We start from the raw sequence: 23263 nt of genomic DNA, 5'->3' as shown, positions 1-23263 counted from the left end.
GCTAATGAAGAAGCAATTCTCATGGATTAAATGATCAAAACTCCCAAGTTCTAAACAAATCAAACAACAATATGGAGGCCTGCGAAGCCGTTTGAATTACTGTTCCTGTGAATCGGCAAAAGTTCGGTATAAGAACTTCTGAACAATTGATACAAACTCATCTACTTTTTCTTCATGAGGAAGGTGACCACAATGCTTGATCACCTCCAAGTGAGATCCTGGTATGGCTTGAGAAAGTTTCACAGCATTCCAAGAAGGCACGAGTCGGTCGCTATCACCGGTGATAATAAGAACTGAAATCGGTCACCAAAACAGCAGCTTGATTAGTATTTAGACATGCATAGACTGGTACAGGTTATTAAGGTCATGAATGCAACAAGTTTCAACTGTAGAAGTGATTTGGAAAAGGAACAGGGAAAGTATTCTGATAACTTATGAATACTTATTATTACAATTATTAGTTTCTCAATAAAGTCATGGGCTTTTATGTATCCGCACCGAGCTTGGGCTACTACAAATGATATCAGAGCCAGACAACGGGCGGTATATCAGTGAGGACGCTAGGCCACAAGGGAGGTGGATTGTGAGATTTCACATTGGTTGGAGAGGGGAACAAAACATTCCTTAATAAGGGTGTGGAAACCTCTACTAGTAGACACGTTTTAAAAATCTTGCGGGAAGGTCCGAAAGGGAAAGCGCAAAGAGGACAGTATCTGCTAGCGGTAGCCCATCTTGAAGGAAAGCCCAAAGAGAACAATATTTACGAGCGGTGTGCTTGGGCTTGGGCTTTTACGAAAACACATTGAATACTTCAAAATACATCATTTTTTTTTTTTTTTGACATTATATGATACCTCCACTTCAAACATCTATAATTAATATTGCATACATAGTTCTTCAGTTTTAAGATGATGGATTTCGTTCTTCTTGATGGGAATTTTATACCGTCAAATTAATTTAAATCACGGATTTCTATGATGAAGATATGAGTGTTAGATGAACACGACTCTCTACAATGGTATGATATTGTCCACTTTGAGCATAAGCTCTCGTGACTTTGCTTTGGGCTTCCCCAAAAGGCTTCATACAATGAAGAGAGTATTCTTTGATTATAAACTCATGATCATTCCCTAAATTAGCCAATGTGAGACTTTCATCATCCAACAATAAGAAATTATAATATATATCACGGACTTGAATAGATGCAAAACAAGTTCAGGCAGCATACTGTTGGGAGAATAAAGAGTTCATACTATTATTTCAACTTACCAGGACAGGAAATTTTGTGAAGTCTTTGTGAAATTGGTGGGGAAGCCCTATCTGTAAGCATGGCTGCAACAAATTCCACAAGTGCCTTATCCCAGTTTTTTGTCCTCAATGGCTGCAATTTTACCATGAGACAAGCCTTCTCAAATTAAAAACGAAAAATGAACGCCCATTTGATAACAATTTAGTTTTTGGTTTTTTTACGATTTCTCTACCAAAGTTTTCATCCTTCGAAAACATTTGAATTCATAGTCGATTCCAAAAGCAACAAAAAGAGTGAATGACAAAACAAAGAAGTTCATAGGTGATATTGTTTATAAGCTTAACTTTCAAAAAATCAAATAATTATCGAACGAGGTCAAGTCTACCTTTGTATAGCCATGTAGAATATGTTCATTTACTCGAGCCGAATCGTACCAAGCATTCTTGATAGCAACAATACCAGCTTTATCTATAATCATCCGTACCTGGACACACCAGAATGTTTATAAAACCCATATGCTCAAATGCTAATAAAGGAAAGGAATTGAACAAGAACCTTTGGCAAATAACAAAATGAAACACTTTACCAACGTCAGAACCAAGGTTGAACGAAGAAGAGCTAACAGAAGTTTTATGTACAAGAAGTCAAGAATTTCGAGAATTCTTTTCACCATCTGCATTATTGACTGCACAATGAACTTGGCCACATCTGACAGAATCTTGAACAGTTGAACTACTGGATTCCCAACAACATTGGAATCAGAGACGTTCTCTTGGACCGGGTTGTCCCGGGGGAATCTAACTCCTAAAGGAGCCAGAATTGCTGGGGCAACAAGGATTAAAGCAGCAACCCTTTGCGGATCTTGGAAGTATGAATTTACTGCTACAAGCGAACCTGCTGAATGCCTGATGATAACAGTTTCTATTATTGCTTGCAAAGATCACAACATTCAGAAGGATATGACATAGTTCATGATTCATGAAATAGGTTAGAAATCTTCATTCCAGCTTGGTTTCATCAAGAAATTTTGTAACTGATATCAAAGATGACTTTGACTTTGAGTATCTCACATCACTTATCACTTATCTTATCTTTAACAAGATGAAAGTTTAAGTGGGCAGGCATCAAGTATACCATCGAATCCGATAGCGACCCAGGCCTACCGCTAGCAGATATTGTCCTCTTTGAGCTTTCCCTTTCGGGCTTCCCCTCAAAGTTTTCAAAACGCGTCTACTAGGGAAAGGTTTCTACACTCTTATAAAGGGTGTTTCGTTCTCCTCCCCAACCAATGTGAGATATCACAAATCCACTATCGTGTGTCATTAGAACTCTGATGAAATGGAGCATTGGAAGAATAGATAAACAAAATTCATGAGTTCCCACCAGAGACAATCCACAGAAGTAAAGACAGAAATATGCATACCCAATCAAGATTGCCTTTTCAGCTCCTAAGAATCCGATGAAATACAGAGTAGCAAGGACTGAAAACGCCATGCTGTATGGATTTAGAGGTTTTGTGTCGTTCGTACCAGCAGAAGAATGCCCCAAATAATCTTCCCTTGACGTCAATCCAAAAGCTGGTCGATCAAACGCCAGTACTTTGGAACCAGTAATATCAGCTAAAGGCTTCATCACCCAATTCCATGAGAAAACAGAAGCTCCAAAGCCATGCAAGAGAATCATAGGAAGACCAATCTTGTTACTTCGATGAGGAGTCGAAGTTGTTGGCAGAGCAGGACTTGGATCAGGGGTTAGGGTTGGCGTTCGAGTTTGATATAAGGAGTCCCCTTGTAATTCCGGATCATAAACCTTGTAATGTACTTCCAAACCATTAAACTTACAGAAGCAACTATCAGGATCAGCCAGAGTTGTAGGTTTCAACAATTCTTCTTGATCTACACCAGCTATTTTCCTTCTCTGTTTAGCTTTGGAATCATACACTTGCTCTGTAGATCCAAAGAAATCACCCATTGAACATCTGTGTGCGCATCATTAGCAAAATCCAAGGTAGAAAATTGGGGAACAAATTGAAAATTGTTTGCAAATGGTTAGAACAAATTTTTAGAAAAACAAGGTCATATGTTCAATTTTCTACGTTAGTCTGTGAAATTCCCCAGAAAATGTCATAAAAGTTCGGTTTCTACAGAACTATGCAAACATGGTGATTCACCAACAATGCAGAAAGCATACAGAGAGTATTCAGCATCGGAACCACCGACGGAAAGCATAGTTACAGACATCGAAGTCCAGAAGAAATGAAGAAGGCAAGTAAATTACCAGAGTATTCAGCATCGGAACCACCGACGGAGGAAGAAGAAGAAGCAGCAGCGGAAACAGAAAGAGGAACGCGAGCGATTGAGGAGCTACCTCGCGCAAAACTGTTGTTCCTCTGAATCCTTGAACCGCCATTGATGTCTGCACGGAAATGCAAGCAGAACAGAGCAGGGGAAAGGGAAGGAGAAAGCACGTGCCCGAACATCAAGAGCAAATGACTCGACCCGATCCAGCCGAAATAATCGAGAGACGTGCCGTATAAAGCGTAATCGTCTAATGGCACATTTTATCTCTCTTAAGACGACAGCATTAAAATCTTGGTCCTCCACATATAGGTACTAGCTTAGGGTTTGAGAATTAAATTGAGCTTACAAAATGGAAGCACTGGTCTGTAGGAAGCTCGGAGATCCAACAACATCGGTGCCCAGCGATGATAATTCTCCGGTGGTGCTGAGTAAAAATCATCCGATTCCGACGTTGGATTCTCCGACGTCGGTCAGAGTTCAGATTACAGCTACAAGTTTGAATTACGCCAATTACCTTCAGATTCTAGGGAAATACCAAGAGAAGCCTCCTCTTCCTTTCATCCCTGGTTCTGATTACTCTGGAATCGTTGTTGCTGTTGGCTCCAAAGTTTCCAAGTTCCGAGTCGGAGATCGCGTTTGCTCCTTCGTTGGCGTCGGTTCTTTTGCTCAATTCGTCGTTGACGATGAGTCGCGACTGTATGTTCTTTCTCGCCATTGGCCTCCTTTTCTTACGTCTATTGCTACAGTCATGAATTTGCGCTGAAGCATATCTCTTCTCTGTTTGACCTTTTTTCATAAACAAACTGAAGATTCCGAGTACCTGATGGATGCGATCTGGTGGCCGCTAGCGCACTTCCGGTTGTGTTCGGGACCTCGCATGTTGCCCTTGTACACAGGGCCAAGCTGGCTCCTGGACAGGTTTTTTTCTTCTCTCTGGTTCAGATGTGTAAATTTGTTGGCGTCTTCCATGGATTCATCTCTAAGCACAAAAAGCTGAACAAAAGTAGCATTTGTACATTAAATTTTGGATAGCAATCTAAACAAAAACAAATGAATCAGATAAGAAATTGGAGGAAGCGATCTTATTCGTAATGGTGTCCTCAAATTCTTGTAGAAAGGCAAAATATTCTTAGTACCTGAACAAATTTCTTTGCACCATTTTTCTGCTTCTCTAGCAAACATTTTGAGAATTAAGGTATTTCTGAAACATCCTTTTTAGATTGATCCACGAATGCTACTTTTTCAATCAATCAAGTCCTCGGGATGCAATCGACCATGAAATTTTGAACGTCTACTTTGATCCCCGGTCTCCTTTTTGCGTTGTCACGAGAGTAGATAGCTCTCTTTTGAACTTCATTATTAGTCGTTGTTCACATGAGAGGTACAAATTTCTCTTTTGGCTCAAGTTCAATAGCCACATGCCAGCATTTGTTCTCAGATTGTTGTGTTCTCAAATATCTAGACTTGTGGATGGAGTATCATCTTTAAACATTGGTAACGCAATAGTTCATGATTATAAAATGAAAATTTATAGGTACTGTTGGTTCTCGGGGCAGCTGGAGGCGTCGGCCTAGCTGCTGTTCAAATCGGTAAGGTCTGCGGTGCAGTTGTTATTGCAGTTGCTAGGTAAACAAGTATTTCATAAATCAACCATCAACTCTGTCCAAAATTTCTTCTGTTATTTCCTGGTCCCCTTTCACCTACTCAAACAAGGTTATGATACAGCATATAATGAGATCTATTCCCTGCATTGCCTTTCAGGGGAGCTAAAAAGGTAGAGTATCTCCGGTCCTTGGGCGTCGACCACGTAGTAGACTTAAATCATCAAAACGTCATTGAAAACGTGAAGGCCTTCCTCAAGGAAAGAAAACTTAAAGGGGTTGATGTTCTGTATGATCCAGTTGGAGGAAAGCTGACAAAAGATTCAATGAAACTTCTAAATTGGAGCGCAAACATTCTTGTGATCGGGTTTGCGAGCGGGGAGGTCCCTGTTATTCCCGCAAATATAGCCCTTGTTAAGGTAACCCTCTTTTTGTTTTCCTTCTATCACCATTTACTTTCCCATGTTCAATCTTTTTATTACAATATGAGCAGAACTGGACGGTGCATGGACTTTATTGGGGCAGCTATAGTATGCATAGACCCCAAGTTCTTGAAGAATCTATGAATGAGTTATTATCCTGGTTATCGAGCGGATTGATCCGAGTTCACATTTCTCATATTTATAGCCCACTAGAGGTGAGTAACCTTTGAGCTTACTTCAATTTGCCACTGCATTAGATTCTAATGGTTTTTTTTTTTTTTTTTTCACTAAAGGAGTGTTTCATTCTTTGGAGGATTCACTATTTCTCCTCTCTCACACACATTATGTTGATGATTGTAATGCTGCATCTGAAGTTAGTTTGAGTACCGTAGAATCTACTTTTAAGCCTATGGAAACGAGCTACTGGTTCATAAATTGTGAAATCTCACGTTGGTTGGAGAGGGAAACAAAGCATTGCTTATAAGGGTGTGGAAACCTCTACCCAACATATGCGTTTTAAAAACCATGAGGGGAACCCGAAAGGGAAAGCCTAAAGCTGTTTTTGTTGGAGCTAAGATCTTTGAGTCTTAGCTCACCCGTAGTTGAGTCTAGGCATTATTTATCTTTTTAAAGATTGGAGGTTGAAATCTTCTCACAATGTGTCGTTCGAGAGTCGAAAAAGTGTACTTAGCTGACATGTAACGCACTATCTTTCGTGTTCAGTGTCGGATTATCTTCATGGTAAAACGAATTGACATACTCATCTGATTCTTTTCACAGGCCAACCTTGCCTTTTATGCCATCAAGAACAGAGAAGCTGTTGGGAAAGTAGTGTTGGTATTTGAAGACAAGACCATGAAATCGAAGCTGTAAGGGATTGAACAGGGATATGAGGAGGAAATGGTAACCATAATTTTCTGAAACTCAAGCTTTCCTTTTCTTTACTTGCTGAAATAAGTAGACTTCGAAAATTGTAAACTCAAGCTTCCGTTTTCCAAAGAAATAAGGCTTTGAAACGTAGAAGAAAAAGCCCATTGTGTATTTGATTTTTTTAAAAAAAAACACATCTGTTTGATGCCCAATTCCTTCAACTTAAAGGGGTTGTGAGTAGTTTCTCCTTCTTTGTAATATTTTAGAATACAACAAATAAGAAAACATTGATTAAATGAGATCTTTAAAGAAATTAGTACATTCGAGAGAGTTTTCTCGACTAAAATGTGTATCTATTATACTCATAATACATATTCGACACTATTTGGAGCTTCCCATGCTTGCTTGTCCCGGTTTTCAATGTGAACAGGTCCATGTCAAGCACTATAGGCTAAATATGACAGTTATTTAATGCGCATGATTCTTATCGTTAGCATACATGACGTTGACAATGGATGGATTTGAGAAATTTTTTGAACTCATTCAAAATTTTGGGGAGTTTCTAATCTAACCATTTATTTTCTAATTGGGCTATATTGGAATGTGAAACTTGCTTATTAAAATTTCATAAAAATTCGATAGAAATATTTTAAAGTCACGTTAATAACATTGGTTACAAATGTCATATATTATTAATCTTTATAATAGTCTTAAAAATAAGGTAGAGTTGAGTTGAGTTGTAACCTTAATTTCGGGTTGGTCGGGTTGACCAGATAAGAAAATGTAACTCGTGAGCCCATCCAAAATTTTAATTTTTAAAAGTTCAATTATATGAACAAGCTTATTTTAAGTTTGGGTACATTTTTGCTATATACACCAATTTTTTCATATATAAATCTTCTTTTATTATTTGTGGGTTGGGCTTTCCAAAATGGCGGTTTGGCCCTCCGTAGCCTTTTCATATATAATATAAATTAGGTTTTTTTTAAGAGGGACTTGCGGACGAGGTCAAGTTTGAGTAGAGAGGGACGAGATAACGCGCGCCCGCCATGGGGAGAAGTACGTAAATCCTTTCGTTTCTTCATCTAATACCTTCTTCCATGTTTCTCTCTGACTTGTATTTCGCAATTCTTGTGTTTTCCTCAACTTAAAATGTAGGATACAAATTAGTCGTCGTTTTTCTGCATGCAATCTGATAATAACAGTTAGATTTTGAGGAAAGTTATGGTCTATCAGCGACCAGAGTCATTTTATAGTCGACAGCACATTATACTGCTGGAAATGGAAGAATTTCTTCTAGTTCCGATTGGAAGATGTTGTGATTTAATCCTTTATGTAGTTTATCAAGATTTTTACGATGTTTTTTTTAGCAGAAGGGCAATATGGTGCTGATTTTGCAATCGGCATTCAATCACTCATGTCAAATCAATGAATTATCGTGTAGTGTTAGCATCTATGTACCTCGCGCCCTTACTAATTTTCAAGTTAGACAATAAATGCACGGACTGGGGTTTTCTATATACATGAAGGACTACTATTATTGTTTTTCTTTATTCGCTTTTCAGTTGTGACTGCTTATTATTTAATAGGGTGCATTTTCTCGCTTGTCAGAGTATGTAAAATAAATTTGTGCGGACATCCTCCCGATACCCATGTATGAATGGTCACAGTCCTGAATAATTTTTGTGTCAACTCATTGATTATAGTTTGATCTTGATAATTCTGTGCCGGCTCTACTTTACCTACAAGGTTGTTGCATGTTATTCATTACCTTGCATGCTTTATTATAGGACCTGCTAGGTGTTACCGGCAAATTAAAAACAAGCCTTATCCAAAATCCAGATTCTGTCGTGGTGTCCCGGATCCTAAGATCAGAATTTATGATGTTGGAATGAAAAAGAAGGGTGTGGATGAATTTCCGTTTTGTGTTCACCTAGTAAGTTGGGAGAAAGAAAATGTGTCAAGTGAGGCTTTAGAAGCTGCTAGGATTGCCTGCAACAAGTATATGTCTAAGTTTGCTGGGAAGGATGCTTTCCACTTGAGGGTCAGGGTGCACCCCTTCCATGTTCTGCGAATTAATAAGATGCTTTCATGTGCTGGGGCTGATAGGCTCCAGACTGGTATGAGAGGTGCGTTTGGCAAACCACAGGGAACCTGTGCAAGAGTGGCCATTGGTCAGGTTCTTCTTTCAGTTCGCTGCAAGGATAGCAACAGCCAACATTCACAGGAGGCTCTCCGTCGTGCTAAGTTCAAATTCCCTGGTCGTCAGAAGATCATTGTCAGTAGGAAGTGGTATGCCTCTCCTGTTGTTTAGTGCTTTTTGTTGCTTGTGGAGTTATGGTTAAAACGTTACCATTACGGTTCTTAGTGACTGAATGACATTATTCGACTTTCCTTTTTCAGGGGATTCACTAAATTCAGTCGGGCTGATTATCTTGCTTACAAGGCAGATAACAAAATTCTTCCAGATGGTGTTAACGCCAAGGTAAGCTATATTGCATTCTGCCAAATGCTTGCTTTCCTGTTGTATAAATTGTTCGAACGTCTTGGATTTTTTCCATTTGTAAGCACAAGAATAGATTTCGGTTTAGCTATGATTACAAGACTATACATTTATTTTTCGTTCTTTAATATGAATTTAGATTCATTAAAAAGCATCTGTCGAGCATCGATATTCCTTGCATGCATGCTATAAAAGTTATTTGGTTGGGACGTGAGTTGTGGGATCATGTTCCCCGGAGCATGGGACAATGATTTTTGGTTCTTCGTCACTAAGAAAGTCTGATTACATACATCCTTCTGTAACTACAGTATTCCTTTCCTCATATTTTGGTTCTTCATCACTGATTAAGCACAATTACAGCCTTTTTTTCTTCCCTTATATCTCAGTGGAAGAGCTTTTTGCAACTCTCCTTGATAGGACCCGGTCTTCTGTGATCATTTAATATCATCACATAATGTTCTATGTTTCCTATCAGAACGAACAAAAAGATGAAGCACGGTTGCATAGTCGATATGTTTATTTTGTTACTTCCTATTTGTTGCTGATCGAAGCGCAACTGGTCTTTTCAGCTTCTTGGATGTCATGGACCTTTAGCAAATCGTCAACCAGGAAGAGCTTTTCTACCTGACACTGCCTAAGATCAGCTAGTTGTTTCAATTTTTCATTGCTATTCTTATACGATTTTGACACTTCAACAAGTATTTACTCTCATATCTTGTTTGTATTATTCTGGCAGTTTTATTGGTTAAGAATGTTGGAAATACCAAGGGTCGGGTTCCAAACAAGTTCATTTCACTCCAGCGATGAATTTTACTTCCAAGTATCAATACATGTAAATCGTTTTAAAAGATGTCAAATTAGCGGTTCACCACTTGAATATGATATTGAACCAATCTAATTTTACTAACTATAACCATTTTAATTGGCCTAAAAATAACTTCTGGATTGGCAATTAGATGACTATGATAAATTAGATAAATTAAGTAAGAATTACTTGGAACGTATATGCCAAACCGTTATTAAGGATGGTCATAATGTGGGAATTTGCATTTTTATGCACTTCTGTTCGCCTATTTGGTAATTGATGAACCGAACCAAGTGGCTACGGTTGGTTCTGTTCAAAACCGGCCCGGTTTGACTGATTCTGCGAGGGAACTTTTTATTTTTCTTCTATTCGCTGCGATCGTCTCCCCTTCTCTGTGTTGTATCCAGTTTTTGCTTGGACCGTACTCAAGAACTTCACTGCAAGCTCTCCTGCAACGTTCGCAATCTCTCCCAGGTCTTCATGCTTTCCAAATTCTCTAAACCCTCTAAAAGGGTTCTTGAGGGTCTTCTCGACCTCAGGATCAGACTCCATTTCAGTCATCATCCGGTCAGTTCCTCCAATGGCCGCCCCCTTCTTCGAGATCCAATAATCAGAAATTCCTTCTCATCTTCCTCCTTCCAATCGAAATTCTCTTCGAACCCCATCTCTTCAAATCCTGGTCTGTCCCAAATCCTCTATGCTCCCAAGGTCACTGCCGGGAATTCTTCTGTTGCTACTAAATTGAATGCCTATCGTTCTGCTTCTAGGTTTAGATTCTTCTCTGTTAAGACTCCAGGTTTTGGGGGTCAAATCAATGGTAATTTTGCTAAGAAGGTCCTTGATAAGCCCGCTGCGGCTGTTCGTTCCGCATTTTCGCGGTACCGCGAAGCCATAGGGTTGCAAATTGAGGCTTTCTTCAGGAGAAACTATCTAGTTCTACTCGGGTTTGGAGCAGCTTTAGTTTGTGCATTGCTCTGGAGGATTATGTTCGGTATTGCGAACACCTTTGTTGGCATCTCTGAAGGCATGGCCAAGTATGGATTTCTCGCTTTATCTTCAGCAATCGTTGCTTTTGCTGTGAGTTTTCTCTTTAATCTCTTCGCTCCGTGTTACCTTCACTTTCTAAGAAGAACATGATTTTTGATCCCTTTGCTTGCGCTGCTAATGATTGAGTTAAGATTAAGATCATAAACTATCCTTTTGCTTACGCAGAGATTGTTTTTCCCTATATAAATCCAGAATCTATTTGTTCTTGGGTTGAGACCTAGATTTATTGTTCATCATGACCTTTTCTCCTCACTCCAGTTTGTGAAAATTGAATGTTACAGCTATTTTTCTGTATGAAGAATTATATGATACTCTATGGATTATCAATGTTGAATGTTATCTACCCTTTTTCATTTCAAGGGCCTCTATATGCGTTCTAGATTCACAATTAATCCTGATAGAGTTTATAGAATGGCCATGAGAAAGCTCAATACATCAGCAGGAATTCTTGAGGTTATGGGTGCCCCTCTTACAGGATCAGACTTGAGAGCTTATGTTATGTCAGGAGGAGGGTTAACTCTGAAGAACTTCACGCCAAATCATAGGAGCAAGCGGTGCTTTCTTATTTTTCCCATTAGAGGCTCTGAAAGGAAGGGTCTAGTCAGTGTTGAAGTCAAAAAGAAGAAGGGCCAGGTTTGCTTTTATGCTCGCCACTTGTTTTATACTTCAAATATCATGAAGTTGTTGCATCTTTTGAACCTTGAAGAATCATTTTGGTATTCTTCCTTGACGTGAAACTATATATGAATTCATTGAATTTCTGGATGATCATTATATATTTATGAGTTTTTTCTTGTGGAGAAATATCTATTTTGGCTTCTCTCATTGTTGTTACCTTGTTGTGAATGCCTGTTAATTCATGATGCATCAAGAGGTTATAAGAATGCACATTACAAGAACATACCCGTTTGTTGTAATTTGATTTCTCAATAGATCTTTGGTAGGCAGCTGAAGTGGATACCTGAGTTAGTTGACAGAGATTAGCTGCTGACATTGGTTAGTTCGAGTGTTGAAATGTGGTGTAAAAGGTTTGTTGACCATGAATTAAAAGTTATGACGGATATGGTGAGAAAATTATGCAAATATAGGGCTAGAGTTGTGCGAAAGAGAGTCATCTCAACATGCCTTGCATGCATCTCAACCATTCTCGTGGAAGAACTGCTTGATCCTACTATATTTAAGTTGACAAGTAACTTGTACTATATTAGATTTTAGGTATATGGTTACGTGAGATCCCACGTCGGTTGGAGAGAGGAACGAAACATTTCTTATATGGATGTGGAAACCTCTCCCTAGTAGACGCGTTTTAAAACCGTGAGGTTGATGATGATGTGTAATGGGCTAAAGTAGACAATATCTGCTAGCGGTGGGCTTAAGTTGTTACAAATGTTATCAAAGCTAGTCATCGAGCAATGTGTCAGCAAGGACGCTAGCCTCCAAGCGGGGTGGATTGTGAGATCCCACGTCGATTGAAGAGGGGAACGAAACATTCCTTATATGGGTGTGGAAACCTCTCCCTAGTAGACGCGTTTTAAAACCATGAAGCAAACGACGATACGTAATGGACTAAAGCAGATAGTATCTTCTAGCAGTGGGCTTGGGCGGTTACAAGTTATTATGGCTTGAACCTGTTCTCTCAATCTCATTTGCTAATGGGCGTTTTACTGATCCTTATGTCAACCCATGATAGTTGAGATGTGACCATTTCGTAAGAGTGGCATAGGTTCACCTTAAAGAGATCCATTTGTGCAAGATGTTATAGGTTCACCTTAAAGAGATCCATTTGTGCAAGATGTTGACCCATGATTTAGAGTCGCAAACAAGTGTAGAATATCAGGGGAGATCTGTATCAATCACAGATTTTCCTTTCTTCAAACAATAGACCATTATTAATTTTCAAGAAATCAAGTTATATTTATTAGTTGTGAAGTTTATAATGAAGAACAGTTCTCCTCATCTTAATGCATGGTATTGTCTTTATTTACAGTATGATATGAAGCTTCTGGCAGTTGACATTCCCATGGCATCAGGACCCGACCAGCGGTTATACCTGATCGGAAACGAAGAAGAATACAAAATAGGTGGAGGGTTGATTTCTGAGCTAAGGGACCCTGTTGTAAAAGCCATGGCTGCTACCAAGGAATTTGATGATCTTGACCAAATAGAGGAAAAGGAAGATGCAGAGAGAGAACTTCAAGAGGCAGAGAAAAAGCACCAAGAAGAGATCGAAAAACTCGAGAAAGAACGATAAGCTTTTCTTGTTCTTCGATCTTTCGTTGTCTTCACATCAATTCTTTGGAGCTGTTTCGAGTTTCCAGCCTCATCTTAGAACAATCTAACTTGGTGTTATTAACCCCAAATCTGTATCTTCTTGGAAATTTTCAAGGTTCGCTGTGCAAGACTTCGTTGAATTCTGAGTTTTCAGAAGGATCGTAGCGGGAAGTCAGTTGAATAAAGCTTGCACAACATATTTTCTTGCCTCTGATTTTAACTAATTTTTAGTATTTAATATTTAATTTAGTTATGCCCACCCTATTATCATAAATAAAATAAAAAATTTTAATATTCTATCATTTAAAAAAAAAAATTAGACATTAATATGATCTTTAGGAACAAAATTTATAATTTAAAGTTTAATTTAGATATATAATTTGTTGCCATGTTTAGGAATTAAATATTTAATGTTTAATTTAGTTATAGGCAAACTATTTAGCATAATTAAAATGATTAATTTAGTTATAACCAACCAATTAGCATTAAATAAATTATTTAAAATATATTAAGGGGGCAAAAAGGATGAAGCAATTTTCTCCCGCCAGTTCTTAGTATAAATAGGTTTAGCATTGCCTGAATCCACAAATCTCTTTTTCAAATGTTCGCTCTCTTAACAGATTTGAACCTAAAAAAAAATTGGAAGAGTCTCTAATTTTTTATTTAGTGGATCGATAGAAGCTGTATTCATCCGATCGTTACAGGTGGAGGTTGATCTGTATTCTGATCCCTCGCCGCAAAAATTGGCTTGTTCTTCTCGATAATTTTCCCTCTGCTCTCACATTCCTTGTTCTCCTTCAACCAATGCATTTCAGCCTTAATTAGAAGTTTTTTTCTCGAAATTTTCGTTTTCGTCTTCGTCCTCTTCCTTCTCTAGGCGCTGCTTCTCCTGAAATCTCAGGATCGGCTTCAATGATGAGTTGTACAAGATGCTGAATCAACGCTATCCCAAGGTAATGATGATCTGTCCATGTTTTCGCACTTCTTTTGGTTCTGGTAGTCGAGATTCTGTCTGGAGAGAATAGGGAGGTGTGTTGATTCGATTAAATCTAAAATTCGTAAATATGATAATTCCTTTACGCTCATTGATAATGATCCATGCGTATTGTTTTTCTTATATGTTTTTGCTCTCTCTGATTCCGTATCCTTTGTTGAATATCTGCATCTCATATTTGCTTCTGAGGTGCAATGAAATCTCTGCTTTGATGCTATGCGGCCATTGCCATGATGGATTCCCCAGTTTTCTCTGTAAATTTCGAAGAGAGACCGTTTGAGAGCTGTTTTGGAAACGGTTCTTTTTCGTATTTATTTCCAAAGTTAGTTTTAGGATTGTGATTTGAAAGATTTATAGGAACTAATGCATCGACATCGAGATCTCTATCCGTGATTTTGGAGGATAACTTTATTTTATTTTTGTAAAACCGATCATTTCTGGAAACACACTTTACGAAAAGAAGAAAAGCAATTTTGAGAAATAGTTAACGAAAATACTTTTTCCTTCAAACAAGAGGAATGTTAGACTAACAGTTTTGGGATGATCCATTGGTTTCAGTTTCTCATCACCATTTCACTAATAGATAAAAGAGAAGGTAGTTTTTATCTTTCAAGTCTATTAGAACAAAAATAGTTAACAGGCATAAAACCTGTACAATCAACCTAAAATGTTTGAATCTCTCGCCTTACATATTATTGAATTATATATATATATACAAATTCTTTGTTCCATATCTTTGTTTCCATGAAAAAAATGAGAGTTAATTCGAAATTGTTTCTTGTGAAGTTCAGGTTTTAGAATTAGATCTTAGATACGAGAAACAAAGGAAAATGTCAGTTCTCCTATGAAAGATTAGCTCAATTGGTTACCTCCTAAAGAAGAAAGAAAATCCTTCGACTTTGTTGAACTTAAAAAAAAAATGTAACTATTATAATGACAACAACGGATGCATCAACTGCTAGGACATCTTCCTCCTTTCACCATCCTTTCACGTCTTAAGGCCACGGTCCAAAAAATTATTGGTTTGACTTGACTTCATTCTCTAGCTTAAAATCGGTGAGCAAAGAGAATGGGAACATGACTTTTGCTATTTGATGTTTCCATGTTTAGGATTTCGTGATCTTGCATTAGATACCAATATATTTTTGTTTCTTGCTCTTGCTTCGTAAAGGCATACTTTGTTTGTGTTTGAAGGTATTTTACCTTTCTTGCGAGGTTAGTTTACGAATGACTAATCCGTTGGATTTTAAAGCAAAAATATATCATCTTATGAATGGGAATCTACCTATGCCCTCCTTGTCTCATCTTAAGAATTTTTATCATATAGGGCTAGAACAAAAATGACAATTGCACAAAGCAAAAGGAAAAAGAAGTTCAAAATAGAGTTTCGTGAAAACTTGAGCAAAGTGTAAGGCTTTTTTCTTCAAGTTTCCAGTGCAACTGATTGCAGGTTCCATTGGAAAATGAATTAAGATCTAATCTTACATGTATTCTCGACTGATACATATCATGCAACTTAACAGGTGTACTGTTTGGAAACGACCTTAATTTTTTCAGACAGAGATTCGATTTTGCATTTTCAATGGGAAGCTGCTGGACTAAGGTAGGCCTCGCTGGCAATTTATCTTTTATATTATGTTTTCAAGGTCTTGATTTCTCGTATAGTGTTCTCTGCTTTATTTTGTTTGCTAGCCTCGCAGTTTCTGGCATGCGTTTTGTACATTTTATTTTTATTCATCAAGTTCATGGTCATCATGGGTCCACATAACCAAGTGGAGGTTTGAAAATAGCACTTCGCTTCTGTAAATTCTTACTTGTTCAGAATCATACGAGTCCACTAAATTTTCAGAGGATCAAATTTTCTCTCTTTCAAATATCATAATATCTGAACTCTCTCTTTCACATAGATCTTTTAAATAAATCTACTTTAAAGAGATTTATCCTGAAAATTTTATTCGAAGTTCCACTGCTCCATGTCTGCTAATGGTCAGTATTGACTTATTCCACTTTCCCTCATTTACATGATCAATGTTAGAACCTTAGATGATAGTGTTACAGTGGTAGTATCCAAGTTCTCATCCTTAAGACCCATCCTCTGAAAAATTATTGGACATGAACATGATCGTATTCTAATTATTAGATGTATGATTAAACCATACTTTTTAAGTTCTGTGTCATATCTCCAACGGGATAATGGTAAATGATTCTGTTTCAACCTAATCAAATAATTTTTCCATCTACTGAGTTACATCCACACTTGACATTTTGCAGCTTTTCAATAGCGATCAGAAAGACAATGCCGTCAAGGAGCAAGTTGATAGCAAAAACGTACACCTCATTACCTCGATTGAGAAGTGGGAGGCGAAGCTTTCGGAAGCAACTAAAGATGGCAAAATTGTAAGTTTCTCCCTCACTTGTTCGTGGTGAAGAAAAATATACAGAGTGTTTTATGTTTAAACTATGCAACAGGTTGTTGCAAATTTCAGTGCACCATGGTGTAGACCTTGTAAATCCATGACACCAGCATTTTGTGAGCTTGCTGATAAGTATACTTCCATGGTATTTTTGGCCATTGACGTCGACGAGCTAGCTGTGAGTAAATCCATCTTTTGGTTACCCTTTCGTTTATTTATATAACTGTGAATATGAATCTAGCTAGCTCTCCACTGACGGAGTGTTCTTATCCATGACCTCACACTTTCATTTTTACAGTTCGTATGGCTTTTGTTTCTTATTTCTTCACTCTCATTTTCTGTTTTTCGTTCGTTTGTTTGTTTTTGTTTTTGGAAAAAGAAACATAAGAATTATTTCTTGATTTTTGTGTTTTTAATTGTATATAGTTGTGTTTGGTAACTATTTTTTTATTTTATCCTCTAAAATTTCAAAATTATCATGTTATATTTTACTTTTGATGTAGTAAACATTTTTTTTAATAAGAAATGATAAATTAGTATGTGTTTAAAAACTATAAACAAGAAAAATATGATACTAGAAACTATAAACAAAAAACTAATTTTGGGAATTTTCTTCTGTTTTTCTTTTTTCAAACTAGAGAGATTTTGATTGGTGGACGACATATATTTTAATTTATTGAGTTAAAAAGAGAAACAAAGAATTGAAAACATTACAAAAAAAAAGTGTCCTAAATCCTAATTTAAATTGATAATGGTATAGTTTATTGTATAGTACGGTGAGTTTTAGAAGTTTCTTAGACTGAGGTCGGGTGAGGTGGGTTTTTTTTTTAATTTTAATTTTATTTATTTTGCAGGAGCTCAGTAAATCGTGGGACATCAAAGCCACTCCAACATTCGTGTTCTTTAAAGATGGTCGCCAAGTAGATAAATTAATAGGAGCTGACAAGTCAGATCTGCAACAGAAGATAGCTGCCATGGACGAGGCTTGATACTTTTTCTTCCCCATTCACTGATACATAATAGAACACCGAAAGCACAATACAAATTCCCATAACAAAACAACAAGGAAAACAAAAAGAAAAAAACAAAAAAAAGTGCATTAGAGGGAGGAATTCTTTTGTGCTTTCTTACCCAATTTCAGTGAGAAATTCGTTCCATGCTCAGAGGATAAGTCATCATTCTTTATGGTTCCTTGCTTGCAAGAGAACACGATGTACTGCTGTCAAATGCATAATTTGAAACAATTACGAAGCACTATATAATTGTAGTTTTATTGTTGAATCACAAGAATTTTCAGATGTTCTTATTTTAGCATAAGAGAGAGAAAGAGAGTGAAAATGAAAAATGCCCTCTTCCTCCCCTTGTTTAGTTACATGCCGCCGTTGAGGAGGCGGCGGCAGCAGCAGCAGCTTTTACGAGCAAGCCGAAGAGCAGAGAGGGGTTGGAGAAAAAGGGGCTGTGATCAGTATCCATTTCATATACGATTTCGGGCAGCCATTCCCTTATCATCGCCTCTTGTTGCTCTGGTTTTATTACTCGATCGTACGTTGTTCTTATATACACTCGTTTCACCCTATCCAGCTCGCCGTTCTCCTCCCTAAACCGAGCGGTCCTTAATGCGAGGATTGGCCCTGGCCTCAATAGCATGGAGGCCAGTGTCGAATCCTGAGAATCATTGATAACATCAAAACACGGGGTATCATGATGGGAGGTTAGATACAATTGCTTCTTAATTCATGGCATGTTTGTTTGGGATGGCATGTTCAAAATCAAATCAATTTTGGCAGCGTAAGATCAAATATTAAATAGATTTTGACTGGTCAAATGATTTTAAACGTTTTAGAACACTTTCAGGCATGTTTTTAGGATCAAATGCAATTACATTAAAAATCTCAAGGCAGGAAAGAATCTCGTGGTTGGATTTGGGGATGATTCCAAAACTAAGAAACTATGTTTATTATTATTTTTATTTTTGTGGGTTTAGGTACCTCGTGGGGACTCATGTGATAGATGATCTTTCGCTGGAGTTCCCTTTTGACGACAGCAGTGGTGGGAGGTTGTTGGGGTCCTTGTCCAAATCCTACGTCGTAAGCATCCCCAAACTCGGATAAATCTGGCACTCCCTGCACATTTGACCAAAACAAAAACAAAAGGTAATAATCATAACGGAAATGGTTAACTCGTTAATAATGATCTAATCATCTTAATCTTATATTATATAATATAATATAAGAAAAAGTAAGTAGAGACCGGCCCAACATATTATGTAGGACACGGGAAAATTTTACTCCCCTACTGCTTAGGGCGCGTGGCCCAATCTAGAATTGCAGCGGTTTTTATCCAAAAAAATAGTATCCCACCCTATCCCCTTCCTTTTCATTAGAGGGTAGCCTCCAATCCTTCCTTCTCACTCTCCCCTAAACAGCTCAAGTTCAATCAATCGTATATATCGGGAAATCCCGTGTATATATATTGCAATTTTTAGCCAAAAAAGATCTTCTATTGTTTCGCTCCTTCCTTCTTCATTAGGCCTCCTCCAAGGGTTTTGCTATGCCTTGGGAGTGTTTTCGGTACCAAAACTATTTCAAGGGGGTTGGTAGCAAATGAAAGGAAAGAGATAGGTGTGGGACGAGACTAGAGAGAGAGAGAGGGAAGGACTAGAGAGGTTAAGCTCAATGAGTAGGGAGAGAGGTACATTGACAGGGAAAGGAATCAAGGGTGGGGGCACTATTTCTTTGAATATAGAAAAAATAAAGAACTTGAATAAATAAGACATGTCAATTTTGGATTGGGGTAAATGGGCAGCAGCAGCAGGAATTCCTGTGTCCTATGTCCAATCAGAATCAGAAGGGGAAATAGAATGGCATTGCATTGTATTTTCCTTGATCATTAAAGAAATTAGGCTAATAAATGAAAATTTTGAGTGCACACGTGAGAACTGTGAACTTGTGAAACCTGTCGGCTCCTCTTGAGTCTTCAGCACACTATTACCTTCCGGACTTTGAGAACTCCAACTGGCCTTAACCTAATTTTGACTTTCTTTCGTACAAAACCACGGAAAATATTCCAAACACTGTTGCAGCATACAGAACATACTTTAATTACATCCTTATTTTTATATGCATAGCCTTAATATTCTTCTAATGGAATGTTTGTAATCTTGGATTACATTGATATAACCTATAACTAAAAATTAAATCTACCTATAAGCTATAATTAAAAATTAAATCTACCTATAAGCTATAATTAACTACACTTACTTAATTCTTTCTTTAAACAGAGTACATTGACTTTTTTTTTTTTTTTTACGGCCAAAAAGATTTTCATTAATTCTTTATAATATTCAACCTTATTAAAATTATTAGCAGACAATTTTATAATTTTTACAATCCTACCTTGCCACCTCATCTAAAAAAACACAACCTAGACACGAACAAAGATTTAATTTTCAGAAATATATGAAACTATTTTTCAAAAGATGAAAACTAAATGGTCAGATTTTTAAGCCAAGAAACTCAATTGAATTTTAATTCTAAACTCGGAAGTATTAAATTTAAAAATCAGAATTTAACTCTAAACTAGAGTTTGTATTTTCCTGTGGCTGTAGCACAGAAAATTTACACCACCAAAAAAAAAATCACCACACAAAGGGGGACATGTTCTTGGCTGCCTATGCGGTTCTGCGGTTCCACCGTACCGATTTACTTCAGGATAAAAATCACATCCAAGCAAGCTCAACTTCAAATTATCAATTATGTAATTTTTTTCCTTTTTCCCTTTCAACTCACAATTTAGGTACTATCGTTTTGCTTATGAATTACTAATCACTGACTATATAGAAACTATAAATGCTAATTTTTAAATGAATTGTAATAATCTAAAGGAAACTAGACCTAAATTATGGATTAACTTAAACGTAGCTTCTTTATTAATGCATCATTTTCGTATTTAAAAGGTTGAAAAAGAGTTTCTACTGACGTGGTGTATTTTTTTCTTTTTAAGAAAAAATTCCAAATTCATGTAACCTCCAATAAATAAAATGAAGTAACCGACACAATGAAAACTCACCTGAAATAAATTTTGCTACCAGAATTATTCAATATAATGGAATCGTTACTCAGACTATTATGAGTCAGAGTGAGAGGATGCCAATAGTCCTACAGTTAGAGGCGAAATGAAATGTTCAATTCAGCAACCAGCTGGCTGGTGGTTGTCCTTAATTCATTTTCCTAATTAGAAGACAAAACGGTTAGACTTAATTGATTGATGACTTTGAATAAATTGGCACTTAGCAGCCGGTGTTTTTCCTGCCTCATGCGATTTGCGATGAGAGCAAGAGCCTTCAATTCCACTAATGGCCAAAACTATTCACACGATTCACTATCATATGACCACCACCGGCCGGCGACGAGTTTCACAAGAACCTCGCCGATCGGCCGGCCAACTCGTAAAAAGGAACGCTGCACTAATACGCCTAGTTTTACTTCGATTAGGATTTGTAAACACACACACAAATTAAGGATGAGTTTATATGAATTAAAAGTAGTGAGAAGAAGAATTTGTTTACGTTTTTGATATCTTGATCAGTCTGGAAACCAAATCTCAGCATCGTCGCCGCCACATACACCGCCAAACGGATTTTCTTTGCGAATTTGAGCGTTGCTTGAGTAACACTTAATCCTCCGGCGCTATGTCCAACCAGAATGATCTGTAAAAATTTTCGACGATCTCTGAATCAATCAACTCCACTCGATCGTAGTCGATTGAGGAACAGAGACTTTCCGGCAAAGAAATAAATTAGAAACGACGAATAGATATTACCTGTTCGTTTTCCGGTAGACTGGAGACGAAATCGAGCAGAGGCTTATTGTAATCGTCGAATTTGACGACGGAATTCGGATCGGATAAATCAATTCCAGCGCCTTTAAGATCAATACAGGTGACTTTGAAGCCAGAATTCTCCATTAAGCACCTGATTTTGTACCAGCACCATCCTCCTCCACTTATGCCATGAACGAGCACGAAGTGCGGCGGTTTCTGCACTGCAACAGAGCCCACTGCACTTGGCGCCAGGTTTTCTTTCTCTCCCATGGCGCTCTTCAAATATTTACGAATTGGAAATCATGATTACAAATGTATGTGCGGGTATATATATATATAGAGATGTGCAGTTGAACTAGTCCTTGAAATCATTATATTGTTTTTTTTTGTTTCGGACCTTTCAGGATTTAATTATTTATATTTTATTGTTACTTTCAGTTCCACAAACGTTGAAAAAACTAGAGATTATAGACAAACGGCCTATGATGCAGTTTGATCATCATCATACACATCATGAAGCCATTGGACGGTTGAGATTTAATCCCAGCGATGACGGCCACCAAACAGTCTCCCTCATATTGAGCCCTCGTGTGTGCGGCTGTAGGGAATCACATTCTAGAATTTGTTAGCAAAAATAATATAATACAATGGAAGTTACCTTTTTTTTCCTCCTCCACACTGGATTTAATTTAGTATTTATATTTTTAATAAAATTTAAATTTGTCTTTTTTAAAAAAATCAAATTAGATTAAATAATTACCATAATTCATAAAAAAAAAAATTAATGTGAAAATGTATTTATATATTTATAAATGGAATGTTAATATAATTTTTTTAAACATATAAATTAATAACTATTTTCTTAATAAAAATCAACAAATTGAAGAATATATTATTATTATTATTATTATTATTATTATATCATTGAAAAAAGTGATGTAAAAAAAGAATTCACTTTATTGATAACCCTATCTGAGATCCACGTCCACTAAACCATGTGCAATACTGAGACGTATTTCTTAATAGTACAAAAAAAATTACCCAACTTAATTTATTAAATTAAAAATAAAATACCCTGAAATTTAGGGTAAATTTCAAAAATTCACATTTTACCCATTTTTTAAAACTTTTTCGGGAAGGAAATTATATAAAAAATTGGAAGACATGCCTGACATTAATTACTGTGTTATTAATGTAAATGAACGTGAAAGAGTTAATTATATAAATGACTTTAATATTAAATTAAATGAACGTGACTCTCTACAATAATATGATATCGTCCTGTTTGAGCATAAATTCTCATAACTTTGTTTTCGGTTTTCTTAAAATGTTTCGTACCAATGGAGAGTGTATTATTCGATTATAAACTCATGATCATTCCCTAAATTAACTGATGTAGGATGCTTTCATCCAATCTTCCATGTCACATAAATGGTCTAATTTTAATATTATATTTACATTATTTTTAAGAATAATTTAAAATTTCAATTTTATACAAATTATTTATGAAATTAGATAATATGGGGATATGGGGATGGGAGACACGTCAGCAAAATAGTAGAAAAAAAAGGCAAATATTTGTTGGGGAAAAAAACAAAACAAACAGAATATATTAAATGCAAAATTTATTTGGATATGTTATTGGAATCCCCTGTTTTGAGGCGTTTTCGTTTTCTTTTGTTTGTTTATGCCCACTTTGCAGGCTCCGACAATATCCTCATTCATTTTCTTTTGTTGTATTTAAAGATAAGAATTTTGGATTATAATACAAAATCAATACTTTTTTTCAATATTAATTTATCTTATCATTTAATTGCCCACCTAATCTTTTTATTTTATTTTAATTAAGTGCCATTAATACAATTGGCTAAGATTAATGTTTATCTACAACCTGGATTGCACTCATCTTTTACCATCTAATTCAATTATATCAAAATTAAAAGTTTATTATATGATTAAATTAAAT

General features: G+C 36.7%; 6 protein-coding genes across 7 annotated transcripts; 4 read left to right on the top strand and 2 right to left on the bottom strand.

Moving 5' to 3' along the window:
• Positions 1-5: 5 nt before the first annotated feature.
• On the bottom strand, positions 6-3837 carry LOC111445455 (2-hydroxy-6-oxo-6-phenylhexa-2,4-dienoate hydrolase). Of its 2 annotated transcripts, none has more exons than XM_023083845.1 (6): positions 3527-3837; positions 2673-3195; positions 1836-2154; positions 1635-1733; positions 1270-1381; positions 6-293 (listed from the first exon to the last, which is right to left on the bottom strand). In XM_023083845.1, exons 1-6 carry the CDS (start codon positions 3726-3728, stop codon positions 97-99), a joined length of 1452 nt encoding a protein of 483 aa, XP_022939613.1. In that variant the 5' UTR covers positions 3729-3837; the 3' UTR covers positions 6-96. The 2 variants fall into 2 exon arrangements, with proteins under 2 accessions (XP_022939613.1, XP_022939614.1); XM_023083846.1 differs by having other exon boundaries at positions 2673-3227; positions 3527-3618.
• LOC111445457 (quinone oxidoreductase-like protein 2 homolog) lies at positions 3798-6658 on the top strand. Its single transcript, XM_023083848.1, has 6 exons — positions 3798-4245; positions 4359-4467; positions 5084-5175; positions 5311-5569; positions 5644-5787; positions 6353-6658. Exons 1-6 carry the CDS (start codon positions 3899-3901, stop codon positions 6443-6445), a joined length of 1044 nt encoding a protein of 347 aa, XP_022939616.1. The 5' UTR covers positions 3798-3898; the 3' UTR covers positions 6446-6658.
• A 737-nt stretch (positions 6659-7395) lies between these two features.
• Positions 7396-9730, top strand: LOC111444980 (60S ribosomal protein L10-like). The gene is made up of 4 exons (XM_023083138.1): positions 7396-7501; positions 8233-8734; positions 8846-8927; positions 9515-9730. Exons 1-4 carry the CDS (start codon positions 7492-7494, stop codon positions 9581-9583), a joined length of 663 nt encoding a protein of 220 aa, XP_022938906.1. The 5' UTR covers positions 7396-7491; the 3' UTR covers positions 9584-9730.
• Positions 9731-10102: 372 nt separating this feature from the next.
• LOC111444978 lies at positions 10103-13279 on the top strand. The gene is made up of 3 exons (XM_023083136.1): positions 10103-10827; positions 11158-11430; positions 12785-13279. Exons 1-3 carry the CDS (start codon positions 10231-10233, stop codon positions 13046-13048), a joined length of 1134 nt encoding a protein of 377 aa, XP_022938904.1. The 5' UTR covers positions 10103-10230; the 3' UTR covers positions 13049-13279.
• A 398-nt stretch (positions 13280-13677) lies between these two features.
• Positions 13678-17465, top strand: LOC111445124 (thioredoxin H-type-like). Its single transcript, XM_023083356.1, has 5 exons — positions 13678-14021; positions 15586-15665; positions 16334-16459; positions 16532-16654; positions 17331-17465. Exons 2-5 carry the CDS (start codon positions 15645-15647, stop codon positions 17463-17465), a joined length of 405 nt encoding a protein of 134 aa, XP_022939124.1. The 5' UTR covers positions 13678-14021; positions 15586-15644.
• LOC111444979 (methylesterase 17) lies at positions 17443-21630 on the bottom strand. The gene is made up of 4 exons (XM_023083137.1): positions 21298-21630; positions 21044-21184; positions 18465-18599; positions 17443-18141 (listed from the first exon to the last, which is right to left on the bottom strand). The coding sequence occupies exons 1-4, from the start codon at positions 21565-21567 to the stop codon at positions 17842-17844; spliced, it is 846 nt and encodes a 281-aa protein (XP_022938905.1). The 5' UTR covers positions 21568-21630; the 3' UTR covers positions 17443-17841.
• Between the last annotated feature and the right edge of the window lie 1633 nt (positions 21631-23263).

This window comes from Cucurbita moschata, unplaced genomic scaffold (assembly GCF_002738365.1).
Source record: "Cucurbita moschata cultivar Rifu unplaced genomic scaffold, Cmos_1.0 Cmo_Scf00007, whole genome shotgun sequence".
In the NCBI taxonomy this organism is placed as follows: Eukaryota; Viridiplantae; Streptophyta; class Magnoliopsida; order Cucurbitales; family Cucurbitaceae; genus Cucurbita; species Cucurbita moschata.
This window is presented reverse-complemented; position numbering and strand designations above follow the sequence as displayed.